The sequence below is a fragment of the Tachypleus tridentatus genome, chromosome 8, assembly GCF_004210375.1.
Source record: "Tachypleus tridentatus isolate NWPU-2018 chromosome 8, ASM421037v1, whole genome shotgun sequence".
In the NCBI taxonomy this organism is placed as follows: domain Eukaryota; kingdom Metazoa; phylum Arthropoda; class Merostomata; order Xiphosura; family Limulidae; genus Tachypleus; species Tachypleus tridentatus.
The window spans coordinates 121,681,118-121,697,235 of NC_134832.1; the positions used below are offsets into that span (position 1 = coordinate 121,681,118).

The following is a 16,118-nucleotide window of genomic DNA, read 5'->3' on the forward strand; positions in this document are numbered from 1 at the left end:
TGAGTGTAGGAATGTAGAGGGCATGATTGTATGTTTGATTATATTTATTAATATAGGTACAAAGGCATTCCTTTGTATTGGTTTATTTTGGGCTTGAGTTGTTGTATAACTGAGGATTCTTTAATTTTGTGTTTGCTTATGTTTGTTTCTTTATTTAGTATTTGGGTGTATTCTATGGTTATGTTGTGTTTATTTGCTTTGCAGTGTTCGAAAACGTGTGAAAGTGACTTTTTGTGTTCTTTGAATCTGGTTTCCATTTTTCTACTTGTTTCTCCAATATAGAAGTTGTAGCAGTTATCACATTGTATTTTATAAATAATGTTGGTGTGGTGTTTGTCAGTGTAGTTTTTACATAGTATAGACCTTAGTTTTGTGCCTGTTTTTTGAATAAATTTGGTATTAACTGGGATGTCATATTTTGTTGCTAGTTTTAGCCAAATGTTGGTTATTTTTCTGCTGCTGTCTGGAATATATGGTATACAGCAGAATATGGTTTCGTGAATTTTTAATTTGTGGAATATATTTACTTTTGTTAGTTGATTTTACTTTTTGTCTAGGTGTGTGTGTATAGTGTTTTCTACGGTTTGTAGAAGAAACTTATTGATGTTGATGAAGTATTGTTTCATTTTGCGCTTAATTCATCGTTAATTTTATCTGGTGTGTATAGTTTAATAACTGTGTTTATTTGGTTTCTTAGTATGTTGAGTTTTAGTTTTGTTTCATGTGCCGAGTTCCAAGGAATGTATAGTCCAGTATGGGTGATTTTTTGGTAGATTTCTGTTTTAAATTGTGTATCGGTTCTTGTAATTTTGAGTTAAGAAATGATATTTGATTGCTTTCTTCCTGTTCACATGTGAAGTTAATGTTTGGATGTATAGAGTTAATGTGATTGAAAATATTAAGTATGTGTTCTGTAGATGTGAATCCCGCAATCGTGTCATCTACATATCTGTATCAGTATAGTGGTGGATGTAATGCTGTGTTGATTGCTTGTGTTTCATCTTGTGTCATAAAAATATTGGCTAGAACTGGTGATACTGGGTTGCCCATGCTTAGGCCATTTGTTTGTATATAGTTGTGGTTGTTGAACATGAAGTTTGTCTTCATCGTGGTGAATTCTATGAGGGTTCATAATTGGTTGCTGGGAATGTCTATTGATGGGTTAGGGTCTTGGATATGGAGTTCTAAGGCTATCTTGCAGGCCTCAGTAAAAAAGTCAACACAATTTCAAAAACACTTTATTCCTACCTATGCAAGACTAACTCATGCACACCACTAATATACGGCATCCCCAAAACTTATACACCAGATTGTCCACTACGATCAATAATGTCCACATATGAATCGTTTAATTACAATCTTGGTAAATACATTACGTGGGCACTCTTCAAATATGTAACATCAGCTAGCTCATTCATCAAAGACTCTTTTAATTTCAAGTCTAATCTTAATCAACTTGATCATAAAGCCTTAATGGCAGTTTCAATGTTATATCTCTCTTTACAGAAGTCCCAATCACTGAGGCCTGCAAGATAACCTTAGAACTATATATCCGAGACCTTAACCCATGAATAGACATTCCCAGCAACCAATTAGCAACCCTCATAGAATTCACCACGATGAAGACAAACTTCATGATCAACAACCACAACTGTATACAAACAAATGGCCTAAACATGGGCAACCCAGTATTACCAGTTCTAGCCAATATTTTTATGACACAAGTTGAAACACCAACAATTAACACAGCATTACATCCACCACTATACTGGTACAGATATGTAGATGACACGATTGCAGGATTCACATCTACAGAACACATACTTAATTTTTTCAATCACATTAACTCTATACATCCCAATATTAAATTTACGTGTGAACAGGAGGAAAGCAATCAAATATCATTTCTTAACCTCAAAATTACAAGAACCGACACACAATTTAAAACGGAAATCCACCGAAAAATCACCTATACTGGACTATTCATTCCTTGGGACTCAGCACATGAAACAAAACTGAAACTCAACATACTAAGAAACCAAATAAACACAGCCATTAAACTATACACACCAGATAAAGTTAACAATGAATTAGACAAAATAAAACAATACTTCATTAACATCAATAAGTTTCCTTCACAAACCGCAGAAAACATTATATGCATACACCTGGACAGAAAGCAAAATCAACTAACAAAAGTAAATATATCCCAGGAATTAGAAAATCACAAAACCATATATGGCTGTACACCATGTATTCCCAACATCAGCAGAAAAATAACCAACATTTGGCAAAAACTAGTAACAAAATATGACATTCCAGTTTATACCAAATTTATTCAAAAAACAGGCACAAAACTAAGGTCTATACTATGTAAAAACTACACTGACAAACACCACACCAACATTATTTATAAAATACAATGTGATAACTGCTACGACTTCTATATTGAAGAAACAAGTAGAAAAATGGAAACCAGATTCAAAGAACACAAAAAGTCACTTTCACACGTTTTTGAACACTGCAAAGCAAATAAACACAACATAATCATAGAAAACACCCAAATACTAAATAAAGAAACAAACATAACCAAACACAAAATTAAAGAATCCTCAGTTATACAACAACTCAAGCCCAAAATAAACCAATACAAAGGAACGCCTTTATACCTATATTAATAAATATAATCAAACATATAATCATGCCCTCTACATTCCTACACTCAATTACACAACCCCCTTCAAACATGTGGTCAACTATCAGTCAGTTACCTCTTTCCTTCTTTGTGAACCTGATGATGACCAAAAAAGGTCAAAATGTTGTTTGCTCCTCTACATAAAACATTTTCTCTACTCATACCAGCCGTTTTTACATGTATATTTTTCTCTACAAGTGGGTTTTCTTGTCATCATTGTGCAGCATATAATGAGGTACAATTTACAGCTGTTAAAATGTGTCATAAAATAACTTGAGGGAAACATTTTAAATACTTTATGAATAGTGAATGTGATAAACTTATTTATGACTTAGTTATGTTTTCCATATGTAAAACCTTTGACAATATGTAAAGCTGTAAGAACAGGTTAATAATAAATGTCTTGCAGTTTTAAAATTCTTTTTCTCAGGAAAATTATCAATGGTTCCAGTTGGTAAAATCTCAGACACAACACTGAAGTGAATAGTTTAATGTTATGATAGAAAGAATCAGTATTGGTCTGTTCATTATGATTAGAAGTTTCATTAGGTATAAAATATAATTTAAAATTTTGAGGCAATAATTTAGTGACTTGATTTTTTTTATTCTTTACACTTGTCTTCCTGTTGATAAAATGAACAAAATTTTGACATCAGAATTCTGGTGAATAAGTGTTTTTTGTTAATGAAAACAATACATTTGTGTAATAATGTTCATAAAATATCATTATTGCTTCACAGTGAACAAACTCTTACTTGCTAGGTGTTTACTACTTGGCAACATGGTTTTATGCAAATATAGGAAATACTTATGTGTGGTAAGCTTTGTCCTGGAGATTGGAGATTTCTATTTGTTCGAATTATCTGTCCCTGATTCTAAAGTCTTGTACATCATTTGCACTTGTATATATACACTGTACTGATGATATTATTTTACTAAATTATCAAAGTGTTCATGATACAAATAAACATTCACTAGAATTTGCTCTTTGCAACAAAGAACATTACCTGCATTGAGATTTAAGCTTTGTTAATCAAATATTCAAGCTTAAAATTTTCAATTTAAGAATACAGATATCCAAACTAAATTATGCTTAAATGTTTAATACTCATAGATTGTTAAAGACAATGAAAGGGACAAGATAAGGTTTTGTGGACAGAGCTCATAAAGTTACTTTTATCAACAAAAAACAAAAAAAAATGTTTCTCCTGTTGTATCTTGAACATAATTTATTAAATAAATTTTGTGGTAAATTCAAATTTTGCCATCTAATATAGGGTTAATAATTTCATTGTCTACATGCACCTTAACCCTTTAATAATAGGTAGGTCAAAATGAGCATGTCTCAATCTTTTATGGAGTGACATTCAAGATGTAAACTTCATTATTTTCAGTGTATACTGATAACTATTTATCCTTAAATTTGGTTAATTTGATGTGAGGTTTAAGTTGCAAAAATACTAATACATTGTATATGAAATAAAAATATTTTAACACAAACTGAAGCAGGATAAATTTCTGTGCAATTAAACTTAAAAGGTAACTAAAAGCAAAAACAGCATATTTTAAGGTAAAATAAATTGTAAGAAAACCATGACTCTGTCAGTGGGTGACTCAGTTTTTCATTAAACAAAAGATACACAAGCTTTTAAAGATAGTGTTATTACTGATGACCAAATTAATGCATAACTTATTTTGTATAAACTTAACTAAAATAGTATAACTTAATGTAACAGTTGTCAAATGTTAATTGAATTTATAGTTTTTAAAAGATTTATAAACTCTGCCTGTAATGAACAAATAGTTTAAATTTATTTTTTTTCTTAGTGTTTAAATCAATCACTAATTTTTCTTTTGTTGCTCTCAAATTATATTTTTATGTTCCAAAATTTTATGTGGGTTTTCAATATCTGGATTAACAAGATTTCTCTATATCTTCAATATCTGGATTGACAAGAATTCTCTATATCTTCAATATCTGGATTGACAAGAATTCTCTATATCTTCAATATCTGGATTGACAAGATTTCTCTGTATCTTCAATATCTGGATTGACAAGATTTCTCTATATCTTCAATATCTGGATTGACAAGAATCTTCAATATCTATATCTTCAATATCTGGATTGACAAGATTTCTCTATATCTTCAATATCTGGATTGACAAGATTTCTCTGTATCTTCAATATCTGGATTGACAAGATTTCTCTATATCTTCAATATCTGGATTGACAAGATTTCTCTATATCTTCAATATCTGGATTGACAAGATTTCTCTATATCTTCAATATCTGGATTGACAAGATTTCTCTGTATCTTCAATATCTGGATTGACAAGATTTCTCTGTATCTTCAATATCTGGATTGACAAGATTTCTCTGTATCTTCAATATCTGGATTGACAAGATTTCTCTGTATCTTCAATATCTGGATTGACAAGATTTCTCTATATCTTCAATATCTGGATTGACAAGATTTCTCTGTATCTTCAATATCTGGATTGACAAGATTTCTCTGTATCTTCAATATCTGGATTGACAAGATTTCTCTATATCTTCAATATCTGGATTGACAAGATTTCTCTATATCTTCAATATCTGGATTGACAAGATTTCTCTGTATCTTCAATATCTGGATTGACAAGATTTCTCTGTATCTTCAATATCTGGATTAACAAGATTTCTCTATATCTTCAATTTCTCTATATCTTCAATATCTGGATTAACAAGATTTCTCTATATCTTCAATATCTGGATTGACAAGATTTCTCTGTATCTTCAATATCTGGATTGACAAGATTTCTCTGTATCTTCAATATCTGGATTGACAAGATTTCTCTATATCTTCACAACTTCTTTTTCAGTCTAAATCTTCAAGATGTAACTTGGACTTCAAATTTTCCTGTTATTGTAAGCAAGACTGAATAGTGTAATTAATTAAAAGCCTTGTTTCATCTTTAAATTTATAAACTTGTGACAAATAGTTTTGATGTCATTTGTTTAGTAACATGATTGTGCTTCTTTCAATGTTTGTTAAAGCTATTGGATAATAACTAATTGTTTTTCTAATTAGTCTAATTGCTTAATTGTAGATTGTTGTCGGAGATGTGACAGAGAAGTTGTGGATCCTTGGAAAGAAACTCACTGAGTTGCTTATTACACTTCTTAATCATCCTAGTGAAAGTAATTTGAGATGTGTTTGTCAAGTGCTAAAGGTATGTTACTCTATCTGTAATATGTTGGTCAAGTGTTGCTACATCTACAGTGTGTAGGCTGAATATTGTTATGTTGCTATATCTGAAGTGTGTTAGCCAAGTGTTTCTTGTCTGAATTGTGTGTTAGTCAAGTTGAATATTTGGTTGCTTGTTATATGTATCATGTACATGTTTACCAGCTCTTAAAAGTTTATTGTTACTCCTGTAAGATGTTACCATTTTATAGAAGTGAGCTATTGATTATTTATTAGAAAGCATTTACTCTTTCGTTTTATTTTTCTTTCTCCAATTTACTTCTCAGATACAAAAACCTTGTCCAATTTTTATTAATAAACAAGATCTTTCCTTTAGATATTTCTGTATTTGGCATCTTCAGATTACTGTTAAATACTTTTAAAATTATTGTAAATTAGGTTTAATTAGACAATGAATTTATAAAATACTTATTTATTATGATTGTATTTTTCATGTCTAACCTGTGAGATAGAGTTGGGTGGTTAGCTTCAATAATTAAAATTATAATTTAGTTGATTAATATCATAAAAAAAATCAAACAATCAGAATTAGTTTTTGTGATTAATACTGTTTCTTGATTATTCCAACAAACTATGTAATCAAAGTATTGCCATTATATTTTTTTAGTGTTGTTTGATATTAATTCAAGTTGTTGTGATTAGTATTATAGTTGTTGAAAATAATCAACTGATCAAAATAAGTGTTTTCAATTGTTACTGTCTTTGATTATTCCAACTATCCAAGTCTCATTTGTGGAAAAACAATTTGTTGAAAATTATCCTTAACACATTCCATTAATCACCAAACTCTTTGCAAACCATAATAATTGCCTTATGGTATTGCAATTTTATATTCAGTTTACACAAAGTAAAATTAACCAAGTATTTGTTTTACTTTGATTAGAAATTATTAAAAAAAAACTTGTTTGGTTCATTGTTCTTGAATGAAATTATGCAACGTGGAAACAACAGTGATTGTTCAAGTGAAGCATTTCATCTTGTTACAGCTATGGTGTACTTGGGATTAATCATTATTACTGTTGGTGTCAGCTTACAGGTGCAACTCTTGAAGATCACGAGCGACAAATGAGTGAGGGAAATACAGCTGTAGAGATGGATAAAATAATTATGACTATACGAGACATTGCAGACAACTCTAACATTAGAAGGTGACTGTAATAAGTGTTAAAGACACCTCGGATGTGTCTTGTGTAATTGCTTTTCTGATTTTAATGTCTAATCAAAGTATTCTTTGACAAGATGTGTCTTAGAAAGTGATGTGTGTAACTTGTGACTTATTAATACTATTTTCCCATAAAATTTAATCAGAAAAGTACACATTTTTGTAAGTAATTACTAGCATGTAGCATTTTAATATAGGTTATAGATAGAAGAATTATTTTTTCTTCTTCTCTGTTTCAGACCACACAGCATACAAAGTAATTTCTTTTTTTTCTATATTTAAATGATTGACTCAACAACCAATTACTTTGATTAATTAATTTTATACAATAAATGTTGCATCCTTTTTACTTTAATGTGAATAACATTCACAGTATTTGTAAGGCAAAGAATTCAGGCCCAAGAAGTTAGTGTCTTATATTGGATAAGTAAAATGAGCACTGTGAATTTTAATTGGTGCACAATGTACATAGGTGAGTACCAAAGTGAACATGTTTTGATCTTTTACAGTATGCTGTTCATCATGGTATTATGTCAGAGTTATCAACTGTTCATTTCATCCTTCACTACCGATTTAGTGATTTAGTAACAACTCTGGTGGAGGCAAATACCAGATACAGTATATAGGGATACTGTTTTAAAAAAACAAAAAAATCTGTAGATGTGCATTTGGGAGGTTCTAAAGATAATGCAAATTCAATAGGAAAATTGTAGAATGAACATAAGTGTTGTATTTTTTTTACCACATGAAAATCACATTCTGCTCTGACTTTTTGGAATCTCCATTGCACCAAACATTCTCACCCTTTCAGCCGTGAGGCCGTTATAATGTGGCAATCACTCACTTTGATAATATGGGAAGGGGTTCAAAAGGGTATGTCCCTACCCTTTTTTTTTTACCTTTCAGAAATTAATAACTATTTGTTATTGTTTGAGAAACAGCTGTAGATGTAGATGGTTTGAACCTCCACTTCCATTTTTTTTTCTGTATTTAATAAGTTATCTTTAATATTGTATAACCATATATGGACTTAGGGGAAGGAGGTCAGGAGGGTCAAAACCCCCACTCAATTCTTTCCACCTGTTCCTTTTCAGAAATTAATAACTGTATTTATTATATAATGTTATGTAAGTAGGCACATATCTTGCATGGGGTTGGGGTCTGAATCCCCTTCATTTATTTCAGAAGTCAATAAAAACTTTCCATATAATATTAAAGAAATATTAGATGTAAGTGTTTTTATTTGTTTGGTGTATTAAACTTGACATTTTGGTATTTTATATTTTTAAAAATGTCTTTATTGCTTTTTTGGGCTACCTTGTCTCATTATTTTTATTCAACAACATGTCACATCACCAACAGTATCCGTGACTACATGTTTGGGTTTGGTCCAGTGGGAGCTTGACTTGTCAATTTTCTTGATCAATGGCATTCCTTCATCATTGATCATTGAGTTCTTTGAGATTCATCTGAGTATTTGTGTTTCTTTTTCCATCTCCCATGTGTCTTGTACCTATTTTCTTCACTTTGTTTTTTGATTCAATAATCTGCCAGTGTATGTTGGAGGTAGTTCAGGATATACTATCTTATTATGCCATTGAACCTGTTCTACATACTTCACCAGGTTATTATTCATAATTATTTGTTGTTTTCCCAAAAACTGGGGACTGCAGGCCTTTCATTGATTTGTCCCACCTCAGTCAATTTGTTCAACGGCTCTGTTTTACCATGGAGTCCTTTCCTACCCTATAGTGGTATTTTCTCTGGGCTTGCATATGACCAAGGTGACATCACTAGTGCTTATCTACACATTCCTCTCTCACCACAATCTTGTCTGTACCTTTAGCTAGTCCACCACAGTGTGATTTACCACTTTTGCACCCCACCCTTTGGGCTTGCTCCTTTCCCTTATTTTCAGTTGGGTGGTCAGAGTTTTTTCTCATCATCTTCATGCTCTAGGGCAGTGATTACACCATTATATGGGTGACTGGCTTCTTCTGGCTTATTATGAACTGAGGTTAGCCAGCCATTCTTGTCAACTTCTTTTTGTGGCTACTTGTGTGGGCTGGTAAATCAAAATGTAGAATTACTTTCTCCACCTTACTCAATATCTTGTCCATTTAGGTGTTTGTTTTCAGCACTCATCTAAATTGGGTCCGTTCTTCTCTGCTATGTTATTGTTCTATGGAACTGTTAATGTGTCACACCAATTCAGCTCCCAAACTTTCTGCTCAAGATGTTCTTTCATTTTTGGAGATGTGGTCTTCCTTTGGTAGCACACATGTACAATACTTTCAGTGAGCTCTTTATGATAAGTGGAACCTTGCTTGGGAACCCTTGGCAGCTTCCATTACCCTTCCTCATACCCTGATGGACAATCTATTTTGGTGGGTGGACAAGGCTCTTATATTGGTGGGAGTCACACTTCCTCTTCCTGTGTCTTTATGGGTGCATCTGGTAAGGGCTAGGATGCATAGGGTATTAATCAAGAAGCTTTTGATCATTTGTCTGCAAATGACTAATCTTTGCATATCAATGTCTTTCAAGTTTCTTATAACCTGTCTGGTTTGCGTCACTTGCTTCCTCTCTTCAGAGGTTGTCTGGTGATGATTCATTTGACAAATATATATCGATAGCACACTTTAATCATCAAGGGGTTACCCAGTTGATATTTCTCTGTTTTTTTACATTGGTTCTTGTATATTGGGTGGCCATCATACATCGTATTCATTTCCATCTTGTAACAGATTTTCTTTCTTGCTCTACAACAGTTATTTGATGGAGTGGTCTTTTGATCCCATTGAATTCTGGTGGCTTTACAGTCTGTGGAGTTTTCCACATTTATATGCATTTGCCACAGCCTTCAGTTACAAATTACTCCCTCTTTTGGTCTCCTTTAACCCATCCTCAGACTCAGGCTATTGATATCTTTAGCCAAAATTGGTCCCACAAATTTATATTTGTTTATTCTTCTATTCAGTTAATTCATTTGATGGCCTCTCTCATCCCTACCACTTCCTCTTGAGTTTTTCTTATTGCTCCCTATTGGCCAGATCAGTTATGGTTTTCACAGTTATACGTACTGCATCTTTTCCCTTCAGGACCCCTTCCCTTTTTTATCTCCTTTGGTCACTGGTTCTTCATCCCACTGTTTACATCCATTGTCTTCATCCCTGGCTTTTATCTGGTTCTTGGTGAGGAGCTCAGGATTTTCCTGTCAAGTAGCTTTCCTTTTGGCTTGTACCATATGTCCTTCTTTGGAGGTGTATCATCATAGCTGGAAGGTGTTTCATGGTTGGTCCATTACTTGGGGATTTCCTGCTGACTGACCTACTTTGGCTGTTTTGTTTTAAGATTCAGTGCAACTTTGACTGGGTAAGTTTATTATATCCATACATTCTTTTCATTTCAGGCACCCTTGCTTTATTTATTTTTTTATATGGATCACACATTCTGGCAAGTGGTGCCTGACAGGTATTCTTCAGTTAGAAGCCTGTATTGTACAGCAGTATTCATTATTGAAAATAGGTGAATAACTTTGCAGTGTAATTACTTTGTGTAATTCCCATTCTGTACTGTACCACCCATTACTGCATAGGTAAAATAGAAGAGGATAGCTGCACATCCCTGTCATGCCTTGCATTGAATAAATTGGTATGATCTGTTTTTCAAAATAGTGGTGATATTATGCAATAGTGGTTCTCTCCCACGTGGACGTGCTCTTCATTTTTAGCACTTACCTCATACACATTTCACAGATGGGTGAAGAGTATACCTGGTTCAGAAATGGTATGGTTCCACTCATCAGATCTTTGGATCTGACTCTCATTTTTAGGGTTATTTCTGTCATTTCCTTGAACCAATCCTACCTCCTATTCAATGCAGGATTCTAGCTAATCTTGTAGCAGAAGGTAAGTGCCATATCAGAAGTTATAATTTTTCTATATCAAAATCATATATCTTAAAGGACTTACATTCACTCACACTTCCCTCTGTTGCTCCCCACGCTCCTCCAATGTTTGTCTTCTTCCAAAATTTAAAGTGATTGTTTGATGGGGAAATATTTGTTTATTTCATGTTAATTTAAGCATAGGACCAAGGAAGTGTGATATAGTGGTTATTGCATGTGATTAAAGATCAGAAAAATCAAAGTTTATATCCCATTATGCTGCTAAATTCACTTTATACTTTTAGCTATAGGGATGTTATTACCATGATAGTCAATCCCTCTATTTAATTGAAAGTAGCTGTGTAGGCAGTGGGTGCTGCTGACTGGCTGCTTTTCCCTCTGGTCAGCACTTCTGACTTCAATTTACCCTGGACTTTTGGGTTTCTGAATTGAACCTGTAGTGCAGATGTCACATAAAGTACTGTTCTGGTTTCAAATTCCAAATGTAAGTGGAAAAGTTATAGAAAAAAAATTTTTTGTGGTAGTTGTGGTTAAGAACTACCAGCATGGAGCAAACTTGTGAGTAAAGTACACAGTTCATAGTATGTTGAGTAACTTTGTTACTGCACTCAATTTGATTTTTTGAAATAATACTTCTAATAATTTGTCTATTTATTGTATAACTTTATTACAAAATAACATTAGTTTTGTGTTTCATTGTTTATACTATTCTGTTACTTAGCTATAGCTGAAGAGAAATATATGTAGTAACCATATTTCTTGGATGTTAAGCTTGTCTGAATTACAATGTCAGAGCAATGTAATACGATTTTTCATTAGTTACAAGATGTTGTGGAGTAATGGTGTAAGTTTCTGATTTATTAGTGTTGTGCTTTTCAAAGGACACGATGTTTAATAACATGAAAACTACCAGCTTATGTGTATTCCAACGTTTGTTTAATGTTAACTTTCGTTGTCATTGTTGGTTAACATATATTTATCATTTTACTTATTATTTATTTTCTTTTAATATAATAATTATTTTGCATTGTTAGCTTACTATGTAGGCTTAGAATTAATCCAAATCTCACAAGATATTTTTGGGATTATGGAAAAAACCTTTAACTGTAGAGAAGGTACCCACATGATGAAACAATACATTCTACTCCTTGTAAGCTTTGTTTTATGAAATTACATATTCCTGGTTAGACTGATATTCTGTAGTAATCTTATTTAGTAGGTGAATGTTTGGTTCTGATCTACATTGATAGTTCAGTTTTATCAGAAGTTGTTGGTAATTAGTGCTAGCAATGGCACAACACTATGAATTAGAAGCATAATTCAACATATTGTGTAGCTATATAAAATATTATTGATATTCGTAATATAGAGGTGAGTCACTTGCATGGTTCATTTAAATCTTGCAAAGAAGCTTATCCTATATTGTATATTTTTAAAATTTAACAGGAAGAAAGATGCAACAGATGTGTACTTTAGAACTGAACTCATATTTCATAAATGTGGCTGTAAAAAATATGAGATTGACTTAGCTCTTTATTTCAACAAAATCTAAAACAATTTAAATAGATAGATTTCTTTCTAAGAATTTGGACAAATAATGAAATACAGGTATTGGGCTATCTTGGTCATTCTATAGTAGTAGGTGTGTTTATTAATCAGCCACTAGTTATTTAAGGATTAAAAATATTAAATTGTTTAAAAATGAACTTAGCATACATTTAATAGTTGTTCAATGATGGAAGCATTGTATCACATGTAATAAATTCTAGTTTCAAGGCTGGAGAATATGCATACCTGTGACATTTCAACATTCTGTCAAACCTGCAATGGTTTGTAAGCCTTTTCCTGTATATTATATTCAGATTTAGCTTGCTTAATACTATGGGTATATTGAACATTCCAGATACTAAACCTTGTATATTTTTCCATTACTTGCCTTCAAAATTTTGAGGTAAATTTTTTTTGATAGAGTGACTAATAATGGCATATTCTGTATACCAAAGTTACAGAGCACTAGGTAAGCATCATAATGTAGTAAAGTTTATGTATTCACTGGGTGTTCTCATACATGTTACAAGCTTAACAATAGATACTTGTACATGACAGAAACATTGTACAGAACTAACTTTAGATTTTGTAGGTATTTGTAGGTGAAAAATATCCCAGTCATTTGAAGTATCTTTAAAATATGGCCTAAAAGGAAAGTACATATTGATATAATTACAGACCAGAAGTGTTCCCAGTTTTTAAAGTAATAAATTATTTGTGATTCGCTAATTTTAAATACAAAGTTATACCTCTTGGTAAATGTGTAGCTAATGTTCACTTAGCATCAACCAGAAGACTTCACTCATAAACAAACATTTTGATAGCTTTGAATAAGAAACTCCTACGCTAGTAATCAACTTATCAATAGTGTTTATATGCATAGCATCTCCTTGCTTGTGTCAGCTGCTCAAGTTACTTTTTCTCTATGAAAGTACACGAATTTAAAAGATAATTTTCTGTTTTTTGTTACATAAACCTGCTGTTGTTATTGTTACTGATTGTATGTGTAAAACATTGTTGAAATAGAAGGCACTTAGAAGTTATACATCAAATGTTACAAAAGTACCACTGTGGATCTTTTATTCTTGGTGATGGTTATATTTCAGTAACATTAAGAACTTATTGATGTCCATTGTGGAGTTGAGAGCCTCAGACTGGGATAAAACAGAGTCTTCACCTGTAGAGCAAAATGATCCTTCAATAACAGATAATTATCTGGTATGGGCCTTTTATAATTTCCTTTTAAAATTATGCCATAAATAGTTTTTGTGAAATTACTAAAGTAATGTTTTTCTTTAACCTTGAATTTACTGGTACTAAGGAGTAAAAGTGAACACATGATATTAATGTTACAGAGAAATGTTTAGCTCTTTAATTCACGGCTAGCTTCATGTGATCGTAAATGTTTAACTGGTATTCATGTAGTGTATCGTATGATACAACAAAAACTTTGTATTTTCATTTCATGGTCATTTATACTTAATGCATTTTCTGTGCCTATTAGTGTGTGTGTGTGTGTGTGTGTGTTTTGTTTTGTTTTCAAGTGAGGGCTCCACTGGCACAATAGTATGTCTGCAGACATACAATGCTAGAAACCAAGTTTCGATACCTGTGGTGGGCAGAGTACAGAAAGACCCTTGTGTAACTTTGTGCTTAACTACAAACAAATGAATAACTCACGTGAATGGATATTAACCAAGTGGTTGATTTTAAGTACCACTACTAACATTTTAGAAATATAGATTTGAAAGTGACACCTGCTTATTCCTGGAGATTTCCATCATCCAAATAAAACAGTTTTTTATTTTACATCATATTATGAAGCAACCAATTTCTGTCTGTGGGTGTACTCTTTGAAATAGGATAGCTATTTTTTTTAAATCAACACACAGTGATTTACAGAATGGTGCCAGAAATATTTCAACATATTTAGTAGAGTAAAACTAACTTTGTCATGAGTTTTAAACAGTGTTTACTGTAAAACATTGATATCAAATTTGAGTTTAAAGAATTCGTTTTTTTTAATGTATTTTTTGCAATAAATTAGAATTAACTGAATTTGTAAACACCTGCTTAATCTATGCTTTCACCAATTTATCCCCCTCGGTGTGGATTCCTGTACGTGGTGAAGGGACATGCCATCATCTGTAAGCCATCAATAGATGGCTTTATGGCAGCAATAACTGACTGCATTATACAAGCAGCTGCTCAATATATTCCTAAAACCTCAACACGTTTTTCACTTTATCCTCATCCATGGTGGAATCCTGCCTGCCACATGGCACGGAAGGCTCAAAAACGGGCCTGGGATACTTTCAGTAGATATCCCACGCTCTTGAACCTTATCTCTTTCCAGCGGGCCCATGGACATGCTATATGGGTAAGATGTCAAAGCCAGAAGAAATCTTGTATTAAATTCACAGCCAGCATATCTTCTACCATCAGTTCCAAAGTCATATGGGACAATATTCGAAAGGTCAGTGGGCAACATAATTCTGCCCCTCTCTCGATCTTGCTCTTGGATGGCCAGGAAGTAGTTGATACTCAAAGCATCGCCGATACTTTAGGTGAAATCTTTTGCAGGGTATCTAGCATTTCTGCTACTTCCTCCACCTTCTTAGCATTCAAGACTCAGGCAGAGTGATCACCTCTTTCCTTTCAAGCTGATTGTCTCTATGACTATAACCATCCCTTTACGCTGGTGGAACTCAAACTGGCCCTTCATTGGTCTGGCAGTACATCAGTTGGACCTGATGATGTACACTGTGAAATTCTGTGCCATCTATCTCCTGCTTCTCTTGCTATTCTTCTGATTGTTTTTAACCGGATCTGGCAGAATAATGCTTTTCCTGATGCCTGGTGCCAGGCTATTGTCCTACCTTTCTCTAAGCCTTGGAAGGATCCCAAGATTCCTTCAAACTACTGTTCAATGCCTTTGAGGAGCTGTCTCTGTAAGACCTAAGAGAGGACGGTTAATGCTTATCTTGTTTGGTTCTTCAAATCAAACAACCTCGTCTCACCCACTAAGTGTGTGTTCCGATGACAACTCTCCAACATGGACCATCTGATTAGACTTGAAACGTCAATCAGGGAAGCCCTTCTCAAGCAACAACATCTTGTTTCTGTATTTTTTTACCTTGCAAAACTTATGATACCATGTGGACGTACGACATCTTGCGAGACCTCCACTCATACAGGTTGAATGGCCATTTGCCCATATTTATTAAATATTTTTAATGGACCAACAATTCCTAGTCCATCTGGGTTTGACACTTTCCCATTCATTCTCACAGGAACTTGAATCTCTCAGGGCTGTGTTTTGAATGTCACACCTTTCATTATAAAGATTAATGCCATTACTGGACAACTCACCTCTACATTTGCAAACGGACTTAATGTCAGTGATTTCTATATCTTGTGTCAATCATTGAGCATGAAATTTATTGAATGGCAGTTACACACTGCCTTTATTCATTTATTGAAGTGGACCACAGCACACAGTTTTACCTATCCTCACTCATATGGTTATGCTTTTATAATAATTAAAATATTTTT

At 32.9% G+C, this 16,118-nt stretch overlaps 1 protein-coding gene across 4 annotated transcripts in view; it reads left to right on the forward strand.

Annotated features, from left to right (window-relative positions):
- LOC143223366 (polyadenylate-binding protein-interacting protein 1-like) overlaps positions 1-16,118 on the forward strand; it is a 59,406-nt gene that overhangs the window by 36,303 nt on the left and 6,985 nt on the right. For all 4 annotated transcript variants that reach the window (XR_013012881.1, XR_013012882.1, XM_076451265.1 and 1 more), the window contains exons 6-8: positions 5,786-5,908; positions 6,973-7,091; positions 13,670-13,781. Coding sequence is in view for 2 of the 4 variants with exons in the window: in XM_076451265.1 (XP_076307380.1) it covers positions 5,786-5,908; positions 6,973-7,091; positions 13,670-13,781 (354 nt within the window). In the remaining 2 variants the exon portion in view is untranslated. The remainder of the gene's footprint in view (positions 1-5,785; positions 5,909-6,972; positions 7,092-13,669; positions 13,782-16,118) is intronic.